Source organism: Phytophthora infestans, genomic scaffold (genome assembly GCF_000142945.1).
Source record: "Phytophthora infestans T30-4 supercont1.3 genomic scaffold, whole genome shotgun sequence".
Taxonomy (NCBI): domain Eukaryota; phylum Oomycota; class Peronosporomycetes; order Peronosporales; family Peronosporaceae; genus Phytophthora; species Phytophthora infestans.
The window spans coordinates 2,446,375-2,470,864 of NW_003303756.1; the positions used below are offsets into that span (position 1 = coordinate 2,446,375).

Here is a 24,490-nt window from a genome sequence, read left to right on the forward strand (position 1 = left end):
GTACAGCCCGCATGCGAGCATCGAGCTTGTCCTCCATGCGCAGTACATCTGCCATTACTGTACCGAAGCTTGGTGCAGCCCGGGTGCGAACATCTCTTACCTCCTCCATGTACCGCACACTTTCCCATTGTTATAACTTGATTGACGCATCCTTCAACGGAACCTTGATCAGACGCCAGGGGTATAAAGATTCCAGAAAAAACCAACCGGTCAACGGTAGCGTTGAATACGAACATATTTCTTCCTTCTTGTAGTTTGATCGTGCTGGTATCAATGCCTTCCAGCTTCACCATCCTCTAATGAGTTAGTTGTTTTATCCTTTTGAGAAACGACGTCGAGCTGCCTTTCAAGTTGACGGTAATAGTGCAACGCAAAGTTTGCGTCCACCATGTGCTTGACACATGCCTTTCAGCTGAGCTTGCTTCACGCATTCGGGAAACGTGCAGCGAGGCTTCGCTTGCAGTAGCCCAGGATACTTTCTGTGCGCCAATCTTTCCCTTCATTTCGCCATCCACCTCGCTTCCTGGCAACAACGAGATCTTTTGCTCTTCGTTGGCGTTATTTGTAAAAGTGAGCAAAAAATCGCTGTCCTTTATTTACACAAATTCATGAAACTAACATCAATTAATACGTAACATCACCCCGAGCTATACCCAAATGGATCGATCTTGCTGGTTGTTCCTCAATGCAACAGACTTGGCCATCGCCGTGGAGGTCGCCGCGCTGGCACTAGCTGAAGCAACAGCCGTTCTAGCAGCGATCGCTGCTGACGCGCGCTGACTCGAGACTAACGAGCAATCTAACGCAGTGAGCACTTCCTGCATGGACGGACGTTCGGCGGGCGAGTCATGGAAACAGTTCTGCATCAGCGTTTGAAGAGATTCCGGTAGCTCCTTAGGAACAGGAAGACGTTCGCCACGTAAAACATTCATCATCGCCTCTACAGGAGTCAGCGCCGCAAACGGTGGCGAACTCGTGTAGGTCTCCCACATCAGCACACCAAACATGTAGACATCTGAATCGTATGAGAACGCGTGGGGAGGCTGTAATGACTCTGGGGCCATGTACTTGACTGGACCCACAGCGTCTTTCAAAAGCATTCCAGTCTCGGCTCGCACGCGACGACAGAGCCCAAAGTCGCAGATACGTACACGATTGCCTTGATCCACGAGACAGTTGCGTGCAGCAAGATCACGGTGAATGAAGCCACCTTCGTGGATGTTAAGCAGTCCAGCCGCAGCGTCCTTTAGCATCCCAGTGCGTTCATCGATCGAGAGTGAAGAACTGCCACGTAGATTGTCTTCCAGACTGCCATACGGAAGATACTTGGTCACCAAAGCCAATGGGAACTTGGTGTCGGTAGAAGCACCCACAAATGGGACGATGCAGGGGTGATGTCCAAACATATTCAGCATCGCAGCCTCGTGCTGGAACTCGCGAACAATCTGCGACGTCGTCTCGCCGAACTCGCTAGCTCGAATAGTCTTCACCACGACATCCTGACCGTCCAGCGAGGCGCGATACGCGTCACCGAAATATCCTTGTCCTACCAGCTCCTTCATCTCTAGCGACCGGAACGGAATCTCGCGATACGTCTGTTCCATCACATCCATCCAGCCCTCCAGCACGTCAGCTTCTAACTCGCTAGGCTGCATCACACGCGAGCCAACAAGCACGAACGAGTTCAGCACGGCGACAGACGAACCCACAGTAATTCGCGCTTTAAACAATACACGTCCAAACGCAGCGCCATCTGTACACACCACGTCATAGTCGACGTTCGAGATCTCTCCTTCCCATGCGAAGCCTTGCGTGGCACCATTCAGTACCTCGAATCCGTTGGGCACTTCCAGCGTCACGTGCACCAGAGCGCCACGACGGACGTCTAGTTTGGATTCCAGCGAGAGTTTTCGCGCCTCAGGGTGGTCACTCTTCGCCAGCTCTTGCATCTCGGATCGCTGGTTCAAGAGGAACGCCCAAACTGTAAACTGGAACGGCTTCAGCGACGGACACACACTTGGTGGGGCGAAAGCACTGAAGTTCACACGATCTCGACGACCAGGGACGTCTTTGAACTCCGCTTTCGCATCCACACCGCCTTCCTCAGCCGCCATTGTTGATGCAGACCGGCGAGACTCAGGTACAGCAGCCATCTGGATCGAACGGTACACTTGCTGGAACTTGTCGGTTGGGAAGTCAGCATCGTGTATACTGTTGGTCGGAGACAGCAAGTCGTAGTCGTGATCGACGTCGAAAGACCCACGTCCTACCCCGCTGCTTCTGGGTGAATTCATGGGCGAAAAGCTGTCGTAACCTGGCTGCTCCGACGAGCCTCGGTAGATCGGACTTGAATCCAAAGCCGTGATGTACTGCGGAGGACTATCCGTATAGCTCAGCGGCGCATAAGCTCGCATATTTGTCATGTCGTCATCTTCGTAGGAACGGGCGATGTTTCCGTAGTGGCCTAGTATTTCCAAGTCGCTGATGTCGCGCGATGATCCAGCCTGAGATGCCTGCGCAATACTCACCGACCGTTTATCTTCTCGCGCATCATGCTCCACGGTGTCCAGTTGATCAGAAGTGTCACTAGTGGAGCGCACTTGATGGTCTGACAGCGTACTTGGTCGCCCCCGGACGCGAGAAGATAGCGCTCGCTTCCTTGGATCTCCATTAGTGCTTCGAAGCAGCGGCGTACTTTTTGGACGGACTGGCGGAGCTGCAGGAGCAGATATTATTGGTAATACTGGTGGAGCTGGAACTGAAGGTGTTGCTGGCGATGCATGTCGCGGAACAGTTGCTTTATCCTCCCCCGACGACTGTAATTGCATCTGGATAGTATCTGGTCTACTCTCCGGTGCGTAGAACGCTTCATCGGCTGCTTGGTCGATCTCTCTTGCAAATCTATCACGTTCTCTGGCGGCAATGGATCGCTCGTGGCGATCAGCATGTTCTTCACGTCGTTTATCAAGTTTTTCTTGTGCTGCTCGAAGTTTCTGTTCGTATTTCTGCACTTTCCTTTCATACCGTCGTTGCTTCCACTGGGCATGCTTGTGGCGAAATTTATCACTTGTCCAGTCTCCATCAGCCTCACCAGCCACCTCTCTGTCGACATTTTTGGAGGAGCCATCAGTGCGCTGATGTTGACCTTGTAACAGCCCACGCATAGCATCCTCCTTGTCCCTTCTACGATCGCCGTCACTTTCGTCTTCATCTGACTCGGAAGTGCCCATCGCTTCATCTCTGCGACTATGCTCTTGGCGACCAGTCGGTTCAGACCAGCTCTTTTGTGTCGAGTCACGACGATAATGGTCATATGCCCCTTGCAATTCTACCGAACGTGCATCGAAACTTCCTCGGCGTGTTTGTTGGGAAGGGAGAGGTGGAGCAGATGGACTTAAGTCCAGCGCCTCATACATACTTTTATGCGCTGGTTCCTTCTTGACGACGTCGTCATCAGTATCCGACACAGTTGCGGCCACAGGGACAGCGACAGCATACACATCATCGAAGCTGTTGCGCCGACGCACCCCTCGTCGACCTCTTCTCTGCCTTCTCTGGGCCTCATGAGGCCACCTCCAATCATGCCAATGCGACCAATGTTCCAGCCATCGCTCACGCCAGTCAGCGCCCCACGGTGACAATTCGCCATTCAATGGCGGGAAAGGTGGAGGTCCACGCATATCCAGCCTCATTTGGTCGAAGCGTAACCCTCCTCGTCCTCCTCGACCCCACGTGAATCCTCCTCTGCTATTTCCCCTTCCACCGCCTCCCCTGCGTCCACCACGACCATCAATCCTATGCTGATCATCACTCTCATCGATCCCTTTAGCGTCAGACTTGATAACAACCTTGCAGCAACACATTTGAAACTCCTGGTCGTGGTCATGATGCATATCTTCTTGAAACGCCCGTTCAGCATGAGGTAATGGTCTATCTGTAGCCATTACAGGCATCCCTGGAGGTACATACGCACCGTCGAAGCTTGCTGGCTGCTGTTTCATATCCCTTGACCCTCTTGGTCTCGATACATTCGACTCGCTACCACTTCGGCGTTCCTGGTACAAATTCCGCGTCACAGCTTCAGCCGACGGCTTCTCGTTCGACACTGACGCATTGCCACTTCCTTGACGCGAGCTTGAATGCTTTCCACCCATCGTTCCATAATTATTTGATGCTGCAGCTCCAATACGACGCTCTTTCTGTCCAATTTTAAAAGGTGCTCGATCAATGGTCTCTTCACTCGTCTCCTCTGGAGCATTACTTGCAAAAAGCACTCGCGCCACATTTCTAGACACGAATAGTAATCCTCTAGCAGAGGTGACCCCCAATTGATGCGCCAAGAAGGCGAAAGCCACTGCTGCGAACACCTGAGCAGCTGTAGTCCCCGTGGACACAATGTTCACATCGGAGAGCCCTGCATCTTTCGGTAACACTTGAGCAATACTCACGATCCATAGTGCCAGTGGCACGGCACAGAATACCAGATCTAGGATCCATTTGAACACCAAGAAGTACAATAGCGACAATAGCATCACTGGGAGCGTTACCTCCCCCAATACTGGTCCCTGGATGGTTTGCTCTGCGTTATGACTTGACCTGCGCCGCCTTAATATTGACCCTGCCTCGTCTTCGTCCGCTACAAGCGCGTCGATGGCCATTTCTGTCTTCCAGAGGACCCTCGTGAGCTTTCGAGCGAGCTGCGACGATCCAGCGAGAAGACAGCCAATTACGAGCAGGAGTAACAGTCCGGAAGTGGCTAGGATGACTCCCAATATACATGCAAAGGCCAATGTAGCCACGTGAAAGCTCAGTGTCTGCACAACAGAGGCCACGACGCCTCTCCGGACTGGCATGACCCGCGACCTCTTACAGGTCACAGCGACGCGGGAAAAGCAGCAATAAGCGCTCTAAGCGCGGGATGAAAGAGGTGAGGTAGATGGGGGGCTAAGGACGCGCCTACGAATGGTGAGAGGGGGCTGCTGCGGGGCCGAGGAGCTCCGCTTCCTTTTCGAATGATGTCCGAAGGGTTCTGTGGATAACCTGCAGAGAGGCATACAGTGATCAAGAGACTTATAGAATTAATACCTGCACAAAACGTTTCTTGATGCAGTCAGTAAAGGTACGCGTGGCTTACTTGTTCTAGGATGGAAACATGTGAGCCTTTATAAAGCGTTATCATACCAGATGTTATGTGCACTTGCTCGTTTCTCAAAGCGAATTCAAAAGAAATTCGTTTTTTAAGCGACGCTAGCTTACATACAGCCTTACACAGCCTCAGAAGCTGTTTCATCGCCAGACCTACTGTCGGCACTGGCTGGCGTTGAACCTATGCGACCCGTTTCCGTTGCGACTTGCCCCACACGTGGCGTCAAATAGTACGCGGCACCTGGAGGCAGACTGGTGATTGAAGGGATCGCGTTAGCCTTGCCTAGTGCTTCACTTGGCGTAGCTGCAGTTTGTTCAGCTGCTAACGCAATCGGTACTGCATGAGCTTGCGCCGCTTCCTCAGCGATGCGGTCTAACGATCACAAATGACACAAGTTAGCTAACTGGTCTAAAAGTACTGTTACAAGTCTATAGAGTGGCCGTACCCTGGTGCCACTTCGCTTGCAAGTGCGCGACCATCTCCGCCACATCCTGCAAGCGCTTGTGAATCACGCGCGACGGCGTGTTTCGCAGCTCCTCCAAAAGCGGCTGCATCTCCGAAGCTGCCATGTTCATCTTGTGATCGTTCGCCAGCGCCTCCTTCAGCATAAACCCAGACACAGCTGTGCCCAAAAACCCTGTTAGAGCAGCCACCTCACTCCAGTCAAACCCGTCAAGGCCGTACCTGCAGATGGCGTGTTGATCACAGCTGCCTTGGCACTCATCTTCGACTCCGAAGAACCTCTGGTCGTAAACCCTGCTGTGACAAACCAGCTCAGCTTCAGCACGTAACAGAGCTCCATTGCAAAATCCCTCGCTCACCATCCACAGCCGTCGGATCCAGCTCCGTCAGAATGCGCGCCGACGGCTCGTAAGCTGCATCAACGCAGTCATGAACGTCAGCTATCAGCAACTTAAAGTTCGAGCACCATTTCACTCACCAGTGTCGTCCCCCTGCACCTCTAGCTTCTGCTCAGATTCCGAGCCTAGCAGCAGTTCGTCAGGCACGGAGCTGTTGTTGGTATAGCAGTTGTAGATCTCGTCGCTGATCCGATGGTTGTGCTGCGAGATCTGGTTGCGCACTCGCACGAGCCAACGGACGCGATTGGGCTCTCCGTCCACTACTTCGAACACCACGTCGGCCGTGATGCGGGCTGAACAGCCTGTGTACCGGTTGTGCAGATGGGTACGCACCCCATTGCCGCGGGACGGCTGGATGCAGCCATGTGTGCACCAATAGGCCATCGTGGCGTACTTAAAGTCCTCGGGCACCGGGTATTTCTTGAATTTGTGCTTGTTATTCCAGTACGTGGTGGTGGACGAGCTGCGGCGGCGGTACATGGTTTTCGTACGCGTCATGTAGCCATTCCACGCCTGGATAAACGCGTCCCATGTGTCGAACGTTAGGGGCTCAAAAGCGGGCACATGGACTGTGACGGAGCCTCGAGACTTGGCCAGGTCCTCGCGCAACTGGAAGTTCTTAGTGCGGCGCTTCTTGACTAGCGGCTCCTCTACGTCGGGCTGCAGAGGGTGTGGGCTCGTCTCGGGCTCTTGTTGCTCTTGCGCAGGCGACGTTAAAGCTGAAGCTGCTACGTCCTTGTTTGTCATGGTGGCTTCAGTTGCCGGTGGACTGGAAGGGAGGTGACGACTTAACCCCCCGCAACTTTAGCGCTATATCGACTTCGACGGGAGACGATCGAGTTGAGCAGGTAATGCAAGCGACAGGCCTTCGGGATGCAATTCTTTCATTGCAACTCGGAAGTGTCACTAAACCACAGATGTGATCCTTACAAAAACGATTCTTTCAAAGTTATCGGCTCTGTCACTATGTAGGTGATGTAAGGCTTATGGTCATCTGGTGTGCCAAACATAAATCTGCCCGCAGACACTTTTTGTCAATTGTATTCAGTTCGACGCGCTTCTTGTGCAGACAGAGCAGCACCGCGAGTGACGTGCTGAGCAGCAGGCAGGCGAGAGAGTCAAGACACCAGACAGCCCCTCGTCCAGTGGCAGTGCATGCCCGAGCGCCAGTTCTCGGTGTCGTTTCGGCTGGAGAAACCCCCACGGGCGGCAAGATGGAGATGGAGGACGAGCTGGCCGCGGGCGTGGTGCTCTCGCCCACTCGCAACTTAAGCAAGGACGGCGAGATCGTGCGGCGCTGGATGGAGATGGTTCTGGGTGACAAGTCCCTGGGCGATCTCCCGGCGGCGCTGCACTCTGGCGAGCTGCTTTGCGACCTGATCAATAAATTGTACAAGGCGCTGGGTATGAAGAGTCAGATCAGCCCCGTACGTGCTCAGGGCGACGATATGGACGCATGGAGCAATGTGCGCGAATATCTTAGGTGCGTATTTTGGCAATGGAGCCATTAGCTGTCCTGTCGTGGCTGAAATTGAGGATTTCAACGGTGGTTCATTTGTTTTACTACAATGGTTAGAGCCTGTGAGGTGCTGGGAGTGGCGCGGCAAGATCTCTTCCAGCCGGAAGACCTGCTTTCACGCAAGGATATGGAAAAAGGTGAGTGGTATTTACTGGTTTTGAGTAAGATGCGGTGTTGACTTGGAGTGTAGTGTACAGCCATATCCTTGCGTTGCAGACGGTGGCAGTGTCGCTCTCAAATCGCCGTTCGATCGACGAGCGCAGCTCCATGATCAACGCACCGGTATGCTTCATAGTGTATACTTGCGAAGGGATTTCGTACCATTGAGACTCATTATAATCGTTTAATTGTAAAAAAATAGGACTGGTCCCCGGTGTCTGAGCACGGCGTATTCGCCGACGACGAAGATCTGGATGCGGAGGATTTGGATCTGGACTCTCCAGAAGCTGTTAATATGTTGCAGCAATCGCGTTGGCAGCGGCTACTATTTGAATATGAGCATCAGCAGCAGCGAAAGGAGGAGCGAGATCGTGCGGGTGATTCCTCTGCGTCTGAGGGACTGGGTCCACTCGCACATGGCATTTGGCGCACGGAAGAGCGTATTCGAGCGATCTTGATGCGCGAAGATCGAGACTTTGGAGCTGTGCCTGAGGAATTACACGGGAAATTGTGGATGCTGGCGTCGGGAGCTCAATTGGAAATGAGGAAAAGCGAGGGCCAGTACGAGCGATTATTAGCTTCAGAGTCAGAGAGCACGGAGGCGACACGGCAGATTGATGTGGATCTGCATCGGACTGTTGCGAACGAGGATAAAGAGCTGTGGACCGAGGAGAAATCGAGGATGATGCGGCGTGTATTAGTCGCGTATTCCATCTACAACCCGGGTTTGGGATACTGTCAGGGCTTAAATTATATTGTGGCTCGAAGTCTGCAATATCTGGGCGAAGAAGAAGCGTTCTACTTGCTCGTTGTGATCGTTCGGCTTGTCCCTGATGATTATTATACGACAATGGTGAGAGGATCAGCTTGCTAAAGTGCTGGCTTAATTGAGATCTAACGGTTAAGTTCTGTTGCAGCTGGGGCTGGCTGTGGATCAACACGTGTTTGCCGATCTCGTGCGGCTTCAGTACCCGGAGATCTCGGAGCATCTGTCGGAGCTTGGTGGCTCAGGGATGGAGCTTTCGCTTGCTTGTACAGAGTGGTTCTTGACCCTTTTCGCTAGTCCTTGCGAAAGAGGAGTCACTTTTCAGATCTGGGATGCCATTTTTCTTCAAGGCGACGAGGTAAATATTTGCTTCTGAGCGGAAAGATGTGCTCCGGCAACTAATTGGGAGGCTTGTGGCTGTGTAGGTTCTCTTTAGGGTAGCGTTGGCTCTGCTTCAACCGGCAAAGACTGCGCTTCTCGCGTGCAATAATTATGGAGACATGCTGAAGCATCTGAATGAGGTGCGTCTACAACGATCTGGATCTCATTAGCTCATTAGTAGCTGGCCACTGACGTCATTTGTGGTATCTTTTCAGCTCGGAAGAGGTGAACTAGACGCTCTAGAGTTGATGCAGGTCTCTAAAAACCAGGACTGTGTGATTCGTGGCCGGATCGAAGACTTTCGAGCTCATCATCGCCTGCAACTGGCATCGGGTATCGTCGCATCCACTGTTGAAGCTGAGGATGCACGAACCTCATCAACAGGACGGCGAAGTTCAGAGGTTAGATCAGAGCCAAGACTGAGGATATTTGGCCGCAAGAAGCCAGGCATTTTCCGACACATTGACAGGATCCCTCCTCGCTTAGCGCGGTATGCAAAGTCAACCGGGAAGCCTGAAGTGAAGGTAACCTTACACGTTTTATATGCTTTTGCAGAACATTCGACCGAAAGCTCACCGAGGATTACATGGAGACCATTCGACAAGATCATCCCAACTTCGCGCAATATTACGAAGGATTGCAGCCCCAGGTGCGTGCAATGCTAGGACGCTGCCCTGATCGATGAAAATTTTTCTGTCTTACACTTCTGCCTGATCGTTACAGATTATAGAAATGTATTGGGGATCAGCAGATAGTTATCGTCAGTGGGGAGCACGAAATGTTCGTCGAATTTCAACCGATGGGTTTGCTGTCAGTAGCTCCAAAGACAGTGAAGGCCACCACGTGAAAGAGGAAATTAACATTATGGGAGATCATCAGATGAGTCCGAACGTATCAGGTGAACGGAGACGTGAACTGACACGAGATCGTCGCAGCAAGAGCTTCATGCACCCGAAGAAGGTCCAACACAACAGCGCAAACAGCACCCCTAGTAGCCGAGCGGTCAAAGACAGCGACGAAGATGCCCAGTTGATTGGACGCTCCCCGTTGGCATGGATTCAGCGGTTTGAGGAATGGCATAAAGACTTAAAGACCCAAAAAGAGAAGAAGAAAGCGGAGAAGCGACTGCGCCGTAACCAGCGCTCTGAAAGCTTATTCCCTGGCTCCAGACACGGACAACCGGATCCTTGGATGCGTGGTGCCACTGACTCGTCTTCAGTGCCAATTTATCCCCAGCCGAAGCAATCGCAGGATATTGAAGGATTTTCATTAGGCCACAGAAGGAGATCTAACGAGTACCAGGGTCCATCCCCCGAGAACATCCCGATGCTGGAAGAACCTTCGCTTTCGCGCTCGTATTCGGACCCATTTCGATCCCCCGCGGGTATTGCGGCACATAGTCTGCGTAAACACGCAAGTGAAAAAACGTGTCGCGAGAGTGAACAGTGCCCCATGCTGCCACAGCATCCGCTCACAAAGCGCAACATCGATCAAGTTCCCCAAAAAGCAGATGTCGATGAAGTACGGAAACTCGGTGGAAGTAGCAATGGACGAGCATCTCGTGGGTTCAGTGACCAGAGCACGTTGTCGAGGAGCACCAATTCGTATGTCAACACAGCGTCTTTCACTCTGGACCCACAGGAAGAAATCCAAGATGAATCAAACTCGGACGCTTCACTCGACGAGAAGAACGCAAAGCTACATGTAGACGATGAAGGACTGAGCCCCACATTGGCACAACTGGAGAAGCCTCTGGCGCATGAAGTCATGTTCTCTCCGTTTCATTGCCGATCGACCTCTATGGACTTTGCAGCTGCACTACAGCACGAAGAGCCCGGATCGTGTGCGCCGCCTCAGATCCGCCGAATTCTGTCAGTTCCTGCTGATGAAATGAGCATTCTAAAGCGACCGCGGCACCCCAAACGCGACTGTTCTCAAGCGATGCGAGAGCGTGCAAATGTTCTGCAGTACATGCACCGGAAGGCAAGCGACGCGAGTAGTATCGCTGGCAGCATTCCACGCAGTCCTGCACGCATGAGCGAGAGCTCCAGTGATTCGTCTCGCTTCGGCGACCACACCAGCAATCGAAGTGGCAAGTCGATGCACTATCGGAAAAGCTCGTTCTCGTTTTTTGACAAGCTTTCAAGTGACCTGGAGAACAGTACTCATGGACTGGACAGTCTGGTGGACGAGTCTGAATTCAACACTGACGGGATCGGTCGAGGATCCATGTCTTCGGTTGCGACCGGTCGCTCGAGCACAGTTGACGAGCAACGACCTATGGGTGGAGCTATCTCCATCTCGTCGTGAACAAAATGAAATGACGAAAAAGACAAACGTGAGGAATTTGCAAGAGGAAAAAATGCCAACGCTAAGCGATTGGTTTGATGGAAGTGAAGTTAGGTGTCGTCTAATAGAGCTAAAAATTGATGACAGATTTTATCTTGGCTTTTGTAAGGTTAGATTTTTTGCATTTGAATAATTTGGCTCAAAGTGAAAAGTGAAAATGGGCAAAGCGTACGATGGCAAGAAGCGGTGGAATGAGACTATCCTGGCGACGACAGCGCGGGCCTCCGCTGCCGGCGGACGGCAGACCGCTACGAAAAAGCGTCTTTCGGGTACGGCTATGCTTTATTTTTTGTCGCTCCGGCGTTCGAAAGCGCCCTCGAAACCGCGCAATCAAGACGCGTGCACCTTAAATTTGTAATTAAGCATGATAATTGTATGGGGACTGCAGGCCGAACGCACAAACTGAGCGCGGCAATGAGGCGTGTGGATGATGATACGCGAAATGAGGTCCGCAATGCTCGGTTGGACGCACTGGAAGCTGATAACTTCGGTGAAGACGCGGATGATGGCGATGGGGCACAAGATGGAGACGAAGCGTACGTGGACGAGGAGGAAGGAGGGCCTGTTGCCGCGTTATCTGGCAGGGAAGCTGCCAGAAAAAAGAGAAGAACTGTTGTTCCAGGCAAAAAGAAGTGGAAAGTCAAGAGTTTGGCCCAATTGGTGTTCGAGGAACTGGGTAATGGAGAGAATGCAGAGGGACCGAACTACTTGACCGCGGCGGTGGGTCCTCCTACGCATCCAGCACGGAGATTTTGCTGCGTGTGTGGATTCTTCGCAAACTATAACTGTCGACGATGTGGATCAAGGTACTGTAGTGTAGGCTGTGGGGATCAGCATAAGGAGAGCGGATGCATGAAGTTTGGGCTTTGAAATGGCTGATTGAAAAAATTCTAGCAAGCTGTTACACTGACTGTACAAATAAGTAAGTATTGCGCTCGTAACACTGTGCTGACATTCGTGTGGACTTCACCCAACCAACGACCGGCATTCTGAAACAGAATCTGTTGCAATACCACAGTACAATTAGATCTTTTTACTGTTTGGGATTCGGTGTTACGGTAGCACTGCTGCATACTGCTGTGGAAACAGCTCATGCATTCACATTGAAGATGCAGATCACGGCCATTTAAAGCTCGAGACTACGAACAAAAACAATTTGCTTAGAGAGTAACATACTCGAGAGTCACGAGTCGTGACGTAAGAAGCCATCTCGACAGAGTTTGTATCACAGAGCTAGCAATGTTGTGAAGTAGTACTACATGTATAATAGCAGCGCTTCTCACCGTGACCGTCATGCTCACATACTGGTGTGCAGGGGTCTTGCCAGGACGGCGCTGAAAATGAGACAGGCTGTCCGCCATAGTAATCCCCCCCCCCTCCTCCATTACGAAGGCCTGGGGTACATCTGCATACAGACTCGCCAGGACAGCTAGGTATGAACCACAATAAAACCAGCAATGACTCCATAGCTGTTTGCTGCTGGCGAGTCTATATGCAAACGGACCCACAGGTTCTGTAGTATGGCTGCCACGGTAGTGACTCAGTGACTGAGGCACAGCCAGTAACTGTGGATTGCCCATTGTACAGTGTACTGTACTTTGATGAGCAAAGCGGCTGAATGATGCGTGAAAAATCCACTGATTCTAGTACGCCAAAATTGGACGCCGTACAGTTTCCCGGCCAGTCATCAGTGATACTATAATAGAACCTCTAATTGTGGAGAGCACCAAAAAATTGCCAGGAAGGATATCGCCGAGCTTTACTCATCGATTTACGTGCAGCGCCTTGCAAAATGACGATTTTGGGAGATTTACAAGGTGCTTTTGGGTACTTCAAGATTCAAGAGAAACTACTTAGTCGAAAACTGATTTCGAGCAATCGGTAAAAACGGGGTATCTTGAGTTAGTTGCTCATTCAGAGTGGCTCATCTATCATTTATATCGAATAAAAAGCAAGTTGCATGAATAGAGCTGCAAATGCGATCCTTGTGGTCAGTCTCACAGTGAGACTCTCACTTGGCAAAAGTACGCGGACGTGACAAGCTTCAGAGCAAGACTCAAGGACGACAAGTCATGTCGGGCATTTTCATCGACCCCAAAGATCTTCCGGACGACGGCTACGGCCTCGTTCAGGTGCTCTTCTTGGGTGCCGTCTATGGCTTCGTGCTCTTCAACGCGAGCAACCTCATCTCGGACGGCAGTGAACTGTTGCTCCTCGTTCCATCAATGGCCGGCATCGTCGGCAGCGTCGTTCTACCTGTACTGGGCGCCGTGCCCGACGGTGCTATCGTTCTCTTCTCCGGTATGGGTCCGAACGCGCAGGAGCAGGTCTCCGTGGGCGTCGGTGCACTCGCTGGCTCCACCATCATGCTACTCACTATTCCATGGGCGCTTAGCATCTACGCCGGCCGCGTCAACATCGACGAGAACGGCCGTGGCAGCTACGTGCGTCCTAAGGGCGACCAGCACTGGGCTAAGCTCATGCCGCCTGGAAACAAGGACCTGACCAAGACAGGCGTCGTGCTCTTCGACGAGATCCCGTCCACGGCTAAGACCATGATCCTCACGAGCTTAATCTACCTCATCCTACAAGTGCCTGCTCTGTTCTACACGGGCACGGCTGCAGAGGACGCCAAGGCTGACAATGCCCAGGTGGCCAAGGCCGAGAAGCCTTTTGCCATTGTGGCCTTTGTCGTCTCCATGGTCTCCTTTGTCCTCTACCTCTACTGGAACGTGAAACGCTCGTCGGAAGTCAAGGAAGACGTCATTGACGAGGTCCGTGTCGCTGCTATCCGTGAAGGAGAGATCAGCCTGTCCGGTATCCTGGCCAAGGAAGTGGCCCACCTTAAGATGGAGTCGCCTACCAGCACGACGCCACTCAACGCCACTCGTGAACAATTCGACCGCGTTGCGGACGTCATCCGCCCATTCTTCCACGCCTACGACAAGAATCGCGACCACCGTATGGATGCCGATGAGCTGCAGTTGTTCTTTAAGGACTTGGGTGAGAACGTCTCCCGTGAAGAGGCCGAGAAGTGGATGACTGCTGCCGATAAGGACAAGAGCGGATTCATCGAGTTCAACGAGCTAGTGGAGGCCACTCTACGCTACTTGTTAACCAAGTACGAAAACGAAGTGCAGGGTCGTTCGTCCGTCTCAATGAAACGTGTTGTGGTGGATCAGCAGTACTCGCTGGCTATCCCTCCTGCTGAGGGTGACGAAGAAGAAGAAGAGGAGGAAGTCCCTGAAGACCTTGCTCACCTGTCCATCGCCGAACAACAGAAGAAGATCAAGATCCGCTCAGCGTACATGATGTTCCTGGGCACAGCTCTTGTGCTGCTGTTCTCGGACCCGATGGTTGACGTGCTGTCTGAGGTTGGTGCTCGCACGGGGATCCCGGCGTTCTACGTGTCGTTCGTGGTGGCTCCGCTGGCTTCGAACGCCAGTGAGCTCATTGCTGCGTACAACTACGCGCAGAAGAAGACGTCCAAGACAATCTCCATCTCTGTGTCTGCTCTTCTTGGCGCTGCTTGCATGAACAACACCTTCTGCCTGGGTATCTTCGCGGCGCTCATGTCGTTCAAGAGTGGCGGTCTGGTTTGGGAGTTCTCCGCTGAGACCTTCGCCATCCTGTTTGTGGAACTCGTGATCGGCTACATTGCGATGAAGAAGACCCAGCGACTGCTTGACGGCCTCGTCGTGGCGCTACTGTACCCGACCTCGATCTTCATGGTGCTCTTGTTGGAGAACGTGCTCGGTCTGGACTAAAAGCTGTGTTTGGCCAGGTATTCGTTCAGCTGCGATGGATCTGAGGTGGACAGATGAGGTTTCGTTAATGGGGCGTACAGTAGCTGAATGTTTAAGTTGTGTTAGGTGGCCGTGGGCTTGGAGGAAATTTGCGCAGTAAAAGATCGCAATGGTTTCAAATTTAAGAATCTTCACATGTCAGTACTTTTTCGGTGGCTACATGGCTACACTTTATTTAGTTGCTAGCTTGGTACAGTGTACCGTTGGGAGAGGCACAAATTTGTGTAAATCTGATGTATTTTGTCGCAGATCCCTTGCTCGGTCCTGGATTGTCGGGTTGTGTCTGACTTTCCTTTTGTATCGGGCACACACGTTCGCAAAAGGCCTTACAAACAGAGAACTAGCCTTCCGAGCAAGACAAGTGACCATGACGGAGGCTTTTATGGGCTACAGTGAGGACTTTGAGCAGTGTCGCGATGACGCCATGACGGACATCCGTGCGATCCCCAAGGCGCGGGACCAACGCGAGCGTGATGACCTCTCGGAGCGTGCACAGGGAAACATCTCGGAAGCTGAGCGCTACATGCGCATTCTCGAGAGCGAGTCACGCGCTGGAGACTCGCAGGACCGCCGACGGATGCACCAGCAGCTGCGCACCTTCAAGTCGCAGTTGGACAAGCTCAAGGCGAATGTTGAGCGCTCAAAGCTCATGGACGGCAGCCAGCAGCGTCGCCAAGCCGCTGCCCCACAGGACAACGTGGCCCGCTACCAACAGCGCACGGACCGCATCGACGACCACCTGGACGATGCTCAGGCCATCATCGCACGAACCGAGGCCACGGCACAAAACATCAACCGCAACCTGGCGGACCAGCGCGAGCAGCTCATTAACGTCCGCACGAACGTACGTTTGTTTTGTAACGTGCTGATGGACAGGAAAGAGAAACTGATTATGTGGGTGCTGTAGGTTGACGAGACGCGTGAAGACACAGCAGAAGCGGGTATGCATCTTAAGAAACTCAAGTGCAAGATGGCATCGCAGATTCTGTTCCTCTACCTGGTCATTTTGGGCCTCATTGTTGTGATCATTTGGAGGGTCATTTCCAAGTTTACTTAAAAAAACACAAAAGAGATGGGTCTTAGGAGCTACGAATTACCTGCAGTTTTTGCGTGTAACTAAGAACAAGGTGAACTACTTTTTTTTAATGAGTGCCGAGTTCTTAAATTCTGCCGCAAATTAATATACTCGACGCAGAAATTCTGCGTTAAGTAAATTTAGGTGGAGTGTTGAAAACTGCCATTTTAGAGCGTCGGCAATATATTGCTCGGCTCGCTCTTTGGCTGCTTAATGCTATCTCCAACGGAGCGTGGCAGCGATACTCGACCTCCTGTTCCAGCTGCCAACTCTACGGGACGTCGGAAGATCGAGAGGGCTTTGAAAAAGCCAGCGACGAACACGACGTTGGTGCAATCAGGTCAAAGTGTGGCAAGAGGCAACGCTCCCTCGGAGTCGTTATCTCCCTTGGAGAGCAACAACCAGCATCCGCGGACTTCTACGAGGAAGCGTGCAAATTCTAATGACTCGCCACGAACACTGGATGGTTTCTTGCTTTTGGATTGGTGTAGAGGTTGGTTGCAAAACGCTGTTTCTCGTTAGATACTCGTCATTTCTGATATCGAATTGATAATTGCGTCTTGTTCCTCGTAGTGGAGTTTCCTGACGAAGTCGCTCAGGCATTTTTGAGTGACATGCACATTACTGATGTGGTGGCCGAGGATCTACTCTTTTTTACAAATTTGACACGGCTAGACATGAGCGATAACGAGGTTTGTGTGCACAGTGAACATTGGCTTTTGAAAGACCGAAGGATGTAGAATTGATCGCCTATTTTTTGTTTGAATACTTTGTTTAGGCACCTTTAGAGCCGTTTGGGTGTCTGCCAGCTCTCGTCGAATTGGATTTTCAGTGTAATGCGCTGGAAGAGGTCATACTCAGCAATGGGTTTCAAAGTCTCGAGGTACGAACAGCATGCACTTGGTTTTGCTATCCGCTGCATGACCCTGATCAATGGTTTGCTCATTACTTAGGTGCTGAATTTATCCTTCAACTGCTTAGGGCCAAAAGACCTCGAAGAACTTTCAAACCTGTTGCGTATCCGTGAATTGTATCTCGGTAGCAATCGAATTCGATCATTGCCACCGATCATGGATCGCTTTTCTCGGCTCGAAACATTATCTCTGGAGAGCAACAATATTTCTGGACAGGAAGTATTTTCGTTCCTCGCCATCATGCCTCGACTGCGGAATTTAAACCTCAGTTACAACAAGATTACTGGCTTTCCCGAGGTACGCTACCCAGCAATCCGACAAGCAAGTGCTTGACTTTTAAATTTATCGTCCATGATAGTCTGCCTTGACTTTAGAAGAAAAGCGCGGTGCTGGGTTCTACAATCTCATCTATCTCAACCTCGCACACAACATGATTACCGATGAGGAGGCTGTTGTCTACACTACCGAGTTACGCAGCTTGCGCAAGCTGATTCTGTACGGCAACCCTCTGGCACACGCTGCTGTCACTTCGTACGACCCAACCAAACTGGCGTACGATCCGGTACCAAGTCTTACAGCATTATTGAACGAAAGAACAGTTGATCAAACTGCGATGACTATTATGGTGGCGTACCCCGCAACAAAAAAGAAGAAGCTACACTCCATGTCTTGTTACGAACATGTCGAGATATACAAAATGATTCCGAACGAGGTGGTCCTCCAATCTCCCTTCCGCACACGAGCAACAGAGTTCATGCAGACAGCCAATCCAGATACAGTCACTGATAAGGAACTACTATCAAAGCGACAGGTGCGTTGCTCAAATTGCGTCGTATTGGCTCCAACTAATACTTTGGTATAATTCATTTCAAAGACCGACGCTTCCGCAATGCCTACATGTATGATGAGGCGTACGTATAGAGAATCTAGCTTTCAGTGTTTTTTTAGCTGATCAAACCGACATCTACTGCAGAATTGAAGTTTAATCCCAAGGACACTACCTTCTTGACTGGAGTGGGCATTGGAGATGTTCTTTCCGGTTCTGGATCGTCGAATGAGGTGAGGCTTTTGCTTACCATTTACTGTCTATACGTCGACTATTATCTGCTGACGAACACGACACACGACCAGCTTCCTGCTGTTCCAGCATGTATGATAACACGCTCACTAGCAGCAGATTCAAGTGTAAGAAACCGATCAAACCAACGCGTATGTGAACCTGTACGTATTGGCATTCTAACAAACTTTCTTTTTTTTGCAGGATCTTCCGACCATGAACACTCGAATGGCCGTCAACGCTCTCCGTTATCAGCTCGATCATCCGTTGACGTCCCACGATGACTCACAAATCTATCCTGCGCATTCCCAGCAGCCTACTCAAGCTTATATAGTAAGCAAAACTCTCTCAGCTACAACTTGAATGCTTCTCTAACTTCGTAATTGGCATGTAGCAACGACAACGTCCTCGACGCCCGCTCCCGTCACGAAAAGATTCGCCAAGTCGACGCCATTTTACCAATGGGAGTGGGATTTCAAAGCATAAAGGTACACTTTGGCTGCTATGAGCGCTACAATCTCCGTCTTTGACATGATGCAATGAAGGTTCTCAACGTGTAGACGACGCTCTAACCGAGTTGAGTCTTCAAGTTTCAAACACTTGGGACAGACGACCATGTACAATACATTACATACTATTGCTGCTGAGCTTTTTGGCACTAAGCCACTCTTATGTGGTGTGTAGATGGAGCCGAACAAGGAGTTGACATAGCGTTAGACTCACTTATCACCACGGCCAACAAGCTCAACTTGACGTATAATTCTCCACCGCAAGGATCTGGACACTTTAGAAGAGCGTAAAGGAAGTATGCAACGAGCACTCATCTCTATTATATAGCAAACCTCTGACCTAAAACGCCCTGTGTTTGACGAGTTCCCTCTTTATGTGGACTTGTAGTGAGTCAGTCGGTACAACAGCACACGTCCTCGGGCGTTACCGACTGCAAAGTAGCCGCTGTTCGGACTGAAGTCCATCGCCGACACGTAGTGCAGTGGCGTGTGCGCCGTTGGCCAGTTGGAGAACACCGTAAGAGACGGCATGTGCACCATCTTCAACGAGTCCTTGGCATCGTTAGAAGCCATTGCCAGGATCTCCGAGTTGGCATTGAACTTGAGGTGGTCGGCCTGAGTGGTAAGGTGCATCAGCGCCTTTCGCGGCTTGGGCTTGGCCGTCAGACCCGCGTTGTCGTAGATATTGACCACACCGCTCTTGGAGCCCGCAGCGTAGTATTTACTGCTGGCAGCCAGAGCGTGGTTGCCTAGACTACCTTCATCGTCGTGGACAAACACACACCGCCGCGTACGCATGTCCCACTTGTAAATCTGTCCGTCCGAGCCTGTGCTGATCAAGTAGCGGTCGTTCTCGCAGAAAACCGCAGACGTGACAGTACCGTTCATTTTCAGCGTACCAATGGACTCATACGACTTGGCTGACACCAGATCCAAGTAGCCATTGCTACCCAGGAACACGATCGTCTCTCCGTTCTCCGAGACAACGAACTTTTCACGCTTCCTTTCCTTCCGTCCATAGAGTCCAGGGATCTTCGTGATCTTGCCTGCTTCAATGTCGTACGAGAAGAAATATTGACGAGGTCCGGTCAAAACGGCGCGGTCTCCACCAAGCGTAAACTTGGCGTCTAAGATGGGGAGATCCTGCACGAAGACGTTCTCGATGTTGGCGTTGTTGCTGCCGTCCACCTGGAAAAGATGCAGCGTCTTGTCGAGACCTGCTGTCAACATGATCTGTCCGTTCGGATGGAACTGCACCGATTGGATAACAGCATTCGATGGCGTGTGCTGATTGGCATCCTTCATGCGAGCGACCTCTAATGATCCCTGAGGCAATAGCTCGCCAGAGTCCTCAATCAGCTTGCCAGTGCTGCGGATAAGCTCAGCTTCCTCATCGTCGCTGTCATCTGAGTCCACCTGACGGTCACCCAAGAAGTTCTTAGGATCCGCCCACGACACAGCACCGTGTGCTGACTGGTAGCTGTGATAAGCAAGAAAAATTGAAAAAGAATGAGCATTATGTGCCAATATCAGCGTAGCTGTGGCACGTACAAGGTCTTAAGGCGGCGGTTGAGTTCCTTGCCGTCTACTATCGTATCCTCCTCGGTTTTGCGGAGCTTACGCAGTTGTGGCTGCTCCTCTAAGTTCACCTCAACATCCTCATCGTCATCGTCCACCCATGCAGCCTTGAGCTTTAGTGACGCATTGTCCAGTCCACCCTTATTTTTGCCAAGATGCTTGCGCTTATTCTTCTTCTGCAGCGGCTTGGTCTGGAACACCTCCTCGGCCAGCAGCTTCTCCGCCTCGGACACCGGTGCACGCTTGCCCATGATTGCAACTGTCAACGCGTTATGTATGGCGGCGAGTGTCTGCACCAATGAAACACCATTTGTACCCGTTTTCTGGAACAGCTAACGCTACTTCAAAATGTTGCGATAAGGTGGTACGGGATAGGCGACATCCAGATTGAATACTTTGATCAAGTGAATCCAGACATACAATCTTCGAACGGCGAGTGGACCACTGTTTTTCTCAGTATTGAAAACGGAAGGAGAAGCGCAAGACACGTTGGTTGCTGTTCGTGTGGACGTCCCCAGAACAGGAACAGGCCCCGCAGCTACCCACAGACAAAGCAGATCGACCGCAGGCAGGTGTCTGTGCTCTCTTAACAAGCTAGAAGCAACCCTTTCCCCGAAAACATGCCGTGCTCCGCAGTAGTCCCCGTGGAGGCTTCGTGTCAGCCCGAGAAGCGTGTGGACTCGCCGCGCACGTTTTGCAACTCCCCGTCGTCCATCTCGGACGTCGATTTCAGCCGCAGCTCGACGGACAAGGCGATTCCAGTCATCGACAAGGTGCGCCCCTTCACACATGGGCTTTGAGATTGTCACTTCTAATTTTGGGTCTTTTGGGTTTTATCAGATTGACAACTCGAAAACAGAATCAGGTGATGAGCTTAAGGCTCAGGACGGTATGCGTACCCTGCCCTCGGCATCGGGTCCCCTTGATATTAATAAGGCTCTTGCGCATCCTGTGAGTAGCTCCCAGTCGCTCAAGCGCAAAGCTGAACAAGAGACTGAGAAGGAGCAACACCAAGTGACTAAGAAGATCAAGACGCAGGAGAAGCAGCTTACGCCCGCTGAAGTAGACAGTGACTATCTTCCTACTGACATTTCGGAGGATGAGGAGTGCCCGTATGAGCATCCCGAGTCCTCCGTATCTCGTGATGGCTATGCTGATAATGGCTGTGCTCCTGGATATGATTCCGCTGCTGATGTTGAATGTAGCAGCGAGTCGACGCGCCGCAGCCGCCGAACGCTCTACATCGAGTACTGGAGCCGGACCGACGAGTGCAAGGAGCGCAAGTGGGACCACCTTGACGAGATCGCCGAGAACTATGGGTCTGCTGAGGAACACATTTTTGCTACGACTCTGAAGGGTAGGACTGCGTTCCTGGAACCCAATATGTTTCCCTATGACACTCCTGCAGGGATCGAGCACTGGACGCTGTGGCACGTCAAGGATCTGAACCATGAGCAGGTGAAGAAGTACGTGGAGAACTGGATTGATGCCAACGCACCACATGTGGCGAGGTGGAACTATGATGACAACCCGGAGAGGTCCATCGATATCTTTCACGTGCACGTGTACTTCCAGGTGGCGGAGGGGCTTACAGTGCTACAAGATCGCAAGGTTGAGGACCTGGTACATGAACTGGACTGACTGGATCCGCTATCGTGTGTGCTACAGGGCTCAGGTCGCTCCTTCACCCCTCACTCTTTTACTCAAGTCCATCGTAAGTTATCTAGGTAATATTGGTGCTCTCTCGCTAGCCCGAAATCGTTATTTATGCCCAATGGTGGGAATAGCCCATGCTATCGAACCAAGGCGAGGCAAGAGGCGAGTGGAACTACCAGCATAACCAACCGGTAGCGTTGCAGTTTGCGTTGCATCCTCAAACAATAAACATCGCAATACACGTCTTTACTAATAATACGTCAAGCGTTTGTCGTGAGATGCTACAATCCAGAAGTAGGCATTTCGCTATTATCTCTGTCATGAGTAGCGACAGTAGCGCCGGTGCAGTTAGTACGCATGGTGCATCGTGGCGGTATTTCACGAACAAGCAGAGTAGCGTAGGTGATGACAGTGACCACGAGACAGAGGGCAATAACCAAGACGACATTGACGATGGCGAGTTTAACGAATTGGCGGCGGAGACGTCGAGCTTGGCATCCAGCGAATGCAGCAGCTTCGTACGCCACGAACAGGCCACAATCACTGCCATTCGGGTCCGACCGATGCGGATATCGGAGAAGAAAAGTGGCAATCGCGTCATTGTCGACATGACCAGGAATAACGATGTTTTGGTGACTAGAATTGTGAATCCGACAGCACTCCCGCCTGCCTCCCGTACTTCATCTACAGAGTCGGTAAACTTCCCAGCACAGTTCACACAAGAGTTCTGGTTTGACTATAGCTACTGGTCTTTCAATCGTTCGCCTGCGTACCAGAAAGCCACTCAGAGGACGCTTTACGATGCGCTTGGAGTGCTGGCGCTTCAAACGGTGTTGCAAGGACGCAACTGCTCCGTCTTCGCGTATGGACAACCAGGAGCGGGGAAGACGTACACCATGATGGGAAGTTCCTGCGCCAAAGAAAATGGCAACGAAAGTGCACTTGAACGACGGGGTTTAATCCCACGAATCTGCCAGGGTTTATTTGGTGAAGTCGACGAAAGAAAGCGCTCTGGAAACGTATGTACAGTGCTCATGAGCTACGTAGAAATCTATGACGAACGAGTCTATGACTTGCTCTCTCATGATACAGTCAAGGTGAGTCGTACTCTTCGATAGTTTTACTTCAATGATACCTGAACATATAATGCTGTTGGTATAGCAACCTCTTAAGATACGCGAGCATCCAGAAGATGGCGCTTTCGTGGAGCGAGCACAGCGTGTGGATGTTACAAGCTGCACGCAACTCTTGGAGCTGATGACTCGCACGAGCTCTGTGACTCCAGTGCAGAAAAGTGGCCACCCTACTCGTTCTCACACCGTGTTAACCATCTCTCTCATGCTAGGAGGTGAAGACCCACAGAAGAGCAAGCTGTGCTTGGTAGATTTAGCTGGTAGCGAGCGAGTTGACCACTCGGGTACCCGTGGATCACGTCTACGCGAAGCTTCCAGCGTCAACCGCTCCCTTGCGACGCTTGCAAACGTTGTTGGGGCTCTGGCCAAGTGCAAAAGCGATGGCTCTCAACCCCAGAAAACGTTTGTTCCCTACCGCAACTCGGCACTGACACGGCTACTGAAAGACTGCCTTGGTGGACGGGCGAAGACTATCATGATCGGGGTTATTAGTCCGTGTAGTGCACACTACGAAGAGTCGATCGCTACGCTCAAGTGTATTGAACGTGCGAGGAGTTTGCAAAGCACAGGTCGATTACAAGCGGACACTAGTGGAAATACACTTCTGAGGTTCTTACAGGACGCTGACGAGCTTAAATCCCATCTTTGTGCGTCGAACGAAGGCAATATCCCGCCTGCTGTGTCGTATGGAGAAGGTCCAGAGCACAATGACGATTGTCCGGGCTGTGAATCATGCGATGACGCAGACTCGACGCAAACTTCACTCGAAGCAAAAGCAGTGGAGATAGCAAACACTAAGCAATGCGACGATGCAGAGTTGGAATGTAAGCAGACACGCTTGCCGATAGAACTGAGTGTGCATCTGATGAGTCAAGTTGAAGGCAGTGTTTCGCCTCAAAGATCTATTGGACGGAAAGCAGGTTGTCCTCCACTGCACACGCGTGTATCGACAACTGAAGTGCGAACAGCGGATCGTGTACACGATGTTGTAGCGGCAGTTGTTGCAACCGATGCGATTTGCTGCTCGGTGGTGCAGGATTTCATGTCTTCACACCATCCAGAATCGCAGGAGGCAGCTCCAACATCGCTCTTGGAACAATTGGCGTCGAGCTCGGAGTACAATCGGTCCGAGTTTTGCTTCGATAATAGTGGAGACGGCTGTGATCTGGAGGAATTGGCGTCACCTGAAGGACAGGACGATGTTACAGAGAGCGACAGCTTGCTGTCCTCGATATCGTCGAAACCTTGCGATGAAGAGAGCAGTATCCAACCGAAGCTATCACTTTGCTTGGATTCGATCGACATGGCCCGAAGGGCGCTGGGTCCTGGCGTGTATAGTCTACAGAGCAACAAGATGATGACGAATGGAAGTGGGGTAGAATGTGAGCTACTTCGGTACCTGGACAAGCGATTTATCGCCATGGAATGGAGTTTTGAAAACCTGATGGTGGCGTCCCAAGTGCAGCCACTAAGTGCGCTGTTTTTATCAACAATCGACCTTCTGGAAACAATGGTAGGCGAGTTCTGCTTGCAGATAATCCCTACGCTATGCGATCAACTTCCTAGTGCCTCTAGCGCATGT

At 51.5% G+C, this 24,490-nt stretch overlaps 10 protein-coding genes across 10 annotated transcripts; 7 read left to right on the forward strand and 3 right to left on the reverse strand.

Moving 5' to 3' along the window:
* Positions 1 to 647: 647 nt before the first annotated feature.
* On the reverse strand, positions 648 to 4,658 carry PITG_02529 (protein kinase, putative; the record flags this gene model as incomplete). The annotated part of the gene is made up of 1 exon (XM_002907402.1): positions 648 to 4,658. One exon carries the CDS (start codon positions 4,656 to 4,658, stop codon positions 648 to 650), a length of 4,011 nt encoding a protein of 1,336 aa, XP_002907448.1.
* Positions 4,659 to 5,078: 420 nt separating this feature from the next.
* Positions 5,079 to 6,753, reverse strand: PITG_02530 (uncharacterized protein; the record flags this gene model as incomplete). The annotated part of the gene is made up of 6 exons (XM_002907403.1): positions 5,079 to 5,085; positions 5,269 to 5,518; positions 5,592 to 5,768; positions 5,831 to 5,905; positions 5,968 to 6,021; positions 6,087 to 6,753. The coding sequence occupies 6 exons, from the start codon at positions 6,751 to 6,753 to the stop codon at positions 5,079 to 5,081; spliced, it is 1,230 nt and encodes a 409-aa protein (XP_002907449.1).
* A 306-nt stretch (positions 6,754 to 7,059) lies between these two features.
* PITG_02531 (uncharacterized protein) lies at positions 7,060 to 11,141 on the forward strand (the record flags this gene model as incomplete). Its single annotated transcript, XM_002907404.1, has 10 exons — positions 7,060 to 7,489; positions 7,583 to 7,662; positions 7,716 to 7,807; positions 7,887 to 8,537; positions 8,602 to 8,808; positions 8,876 to 8,971; positions 9,047 to 9,321; positions 9,387 to 9,480; positions 9,555 to 9,660; positions 9,703 to 11,141. The coding sequence occupies 10 exons, from the start codon at positions 7,227 to 7,229 to the stop codon at positions 11,139 to 11,141; spliced, it is 3,303 nt and encodes a 1,100-aa protein (XP_002907450.1).
* A 414-nt stretch (positions 11,142 to 11,555) lies between these two features.
* PITG_02532 (Ca2 :Cation Antiporter (CaCA) Family) lies at positions 11,556 to 14,947 on the forward strand (the record flags this gene model as incomplete). Its single annotated transcript, XM_002907405.1, has 3 exons — positions 11,556 to 11,900; positions 12,496 to 12,532; positions 13,206 to 14,947. The coding sequence occupies 3 exons, from the start codon at positions 11,556 to 11,558 to the stop codon at positions 14,945 to 14,947; spliced, it is 2,124 nt and encodes a 707-aa protein (XP_002907451.1).
* A 340-nt stretch (positions 14,948 to 15,287) lies between these two features.
* On the forward strand, positions 15,288 to 16,132 carry PITG_02533 (uncharacterized protein; the record flags this gene model as incomplete). The annotated part of the gene is made up of 2 exons (XM_002907406.1): positions 15,288 to 15,830; positions 15,894 to 16,132. 2 exons carry the CDS (start codon positions 15,354 to 15,356, stop codon positions 16,041 to 16,043), a joined length of 627 nt encoding a protein of 208 aa, XP_002907452.1.
* Positions 16,133 to 16,274: 142 nt separating this feature from the next.
* PITG_02534 (uncharacterized protein) lies at positions 16,275 to 17,837 on the forward strand (the record flags this gene model as incomplete). Its single annotated transcript, XM_002907407.1, has 6 exons — positions 16,275 to 16,409; positions 16,467 to 16,554; positions 16,635 to 16,753; positions 16,840 to 16,944; positions 17,015 to 17,272; positions 17,334 to 17,837. 6 exons carry the CDS (start codon positions 16,275 to 16,277, stop codon positions 17,835 to 17,837), a joined length of 1,209 nt encoding a protein of 402 aa, XP_002907453.1.
* Positions 17,838 to 18,127: 290 nt separating this feature from the next.
* PITG_02535 (uncharacterized protein) lies at positions 18,128 to 18,832 on the forward strand (the record flags this gene model as incomplete). Its single annotated transcript, XM_002907408.1, has 5 exons — positions 18,128 to 18,160; positions 18,237 to 18,365; positions 18,427 to 18,499; positions 18,578 to 18,649; positions 18,717 to 18,832. The coding sequence occupies 5 exons, from the start codon at positions 18,128 to 18,130 to the stop codon at positions 18,830 to 18,832; spliced, it is 423 nt and encodes a 140-aa protein (XP_002907454.1).
* Positions 18,833 to 18,913: 81 nt separating this feature from the next.
* On the reverse strand, positions 18,914 to 20,370 carry PITG_02536 (U3 small nucleolar RNA-associated protein 18; the record flags this gene model as incomplete). Its single annotated transcript, XM_002907409.1, has 2 exons — positions 18,914 to 20,021; positions 20,093 to 20,370. 2 exons carry the CDS (start codon positions 20,368 to 20,370, stop codon positions 18,914 to 18,916), a joined length of 1,386 nt encoding a protein of 461 aa, XP_002907455.1.
* Positions 20,371 to 20,590: 220 nt separating this feature from the next.
* PITG_02537 (uncharacterized protein) lies at positions 20,591 to 22,033 on the forward strand (the record flags this gene model as incomplete). The annotated part of the gene is made up of 2 exons (XM_002907410.1): positions 20,591 to 20,892; positions 20,960 to 22,033. The coding sequence occupies 2 exons, from the start codon at positions 20,740 to 20,742 to the stop codon at positions 21,758 to 21,760; spliced, it is 954 nt and encodes a 317-aa protein (XP_002907456.1).
* A 305-nt stretch (positions 22,034 to 22,338) lies between these two features.
* Positions 22,339 to 22,893, forward strand: PITG_02538 (uncharacterized protein; the record flags this gene model as incomplete). The annotated part of the gene is made up of 1 exon (XM_002907411.1): positions 22,339 to 22,893. The coding sequence occupies one exon, from the start codon at positions 22,339 to 22,341 to the stop codon at positions 22,891 to 22,893; it is 555 nt and encodes a 184-aa protein (XP_002907457.1).
* Between the last annotated feature and the right edge of the window lie 1,597 nt (positions 22,894 to 24,490).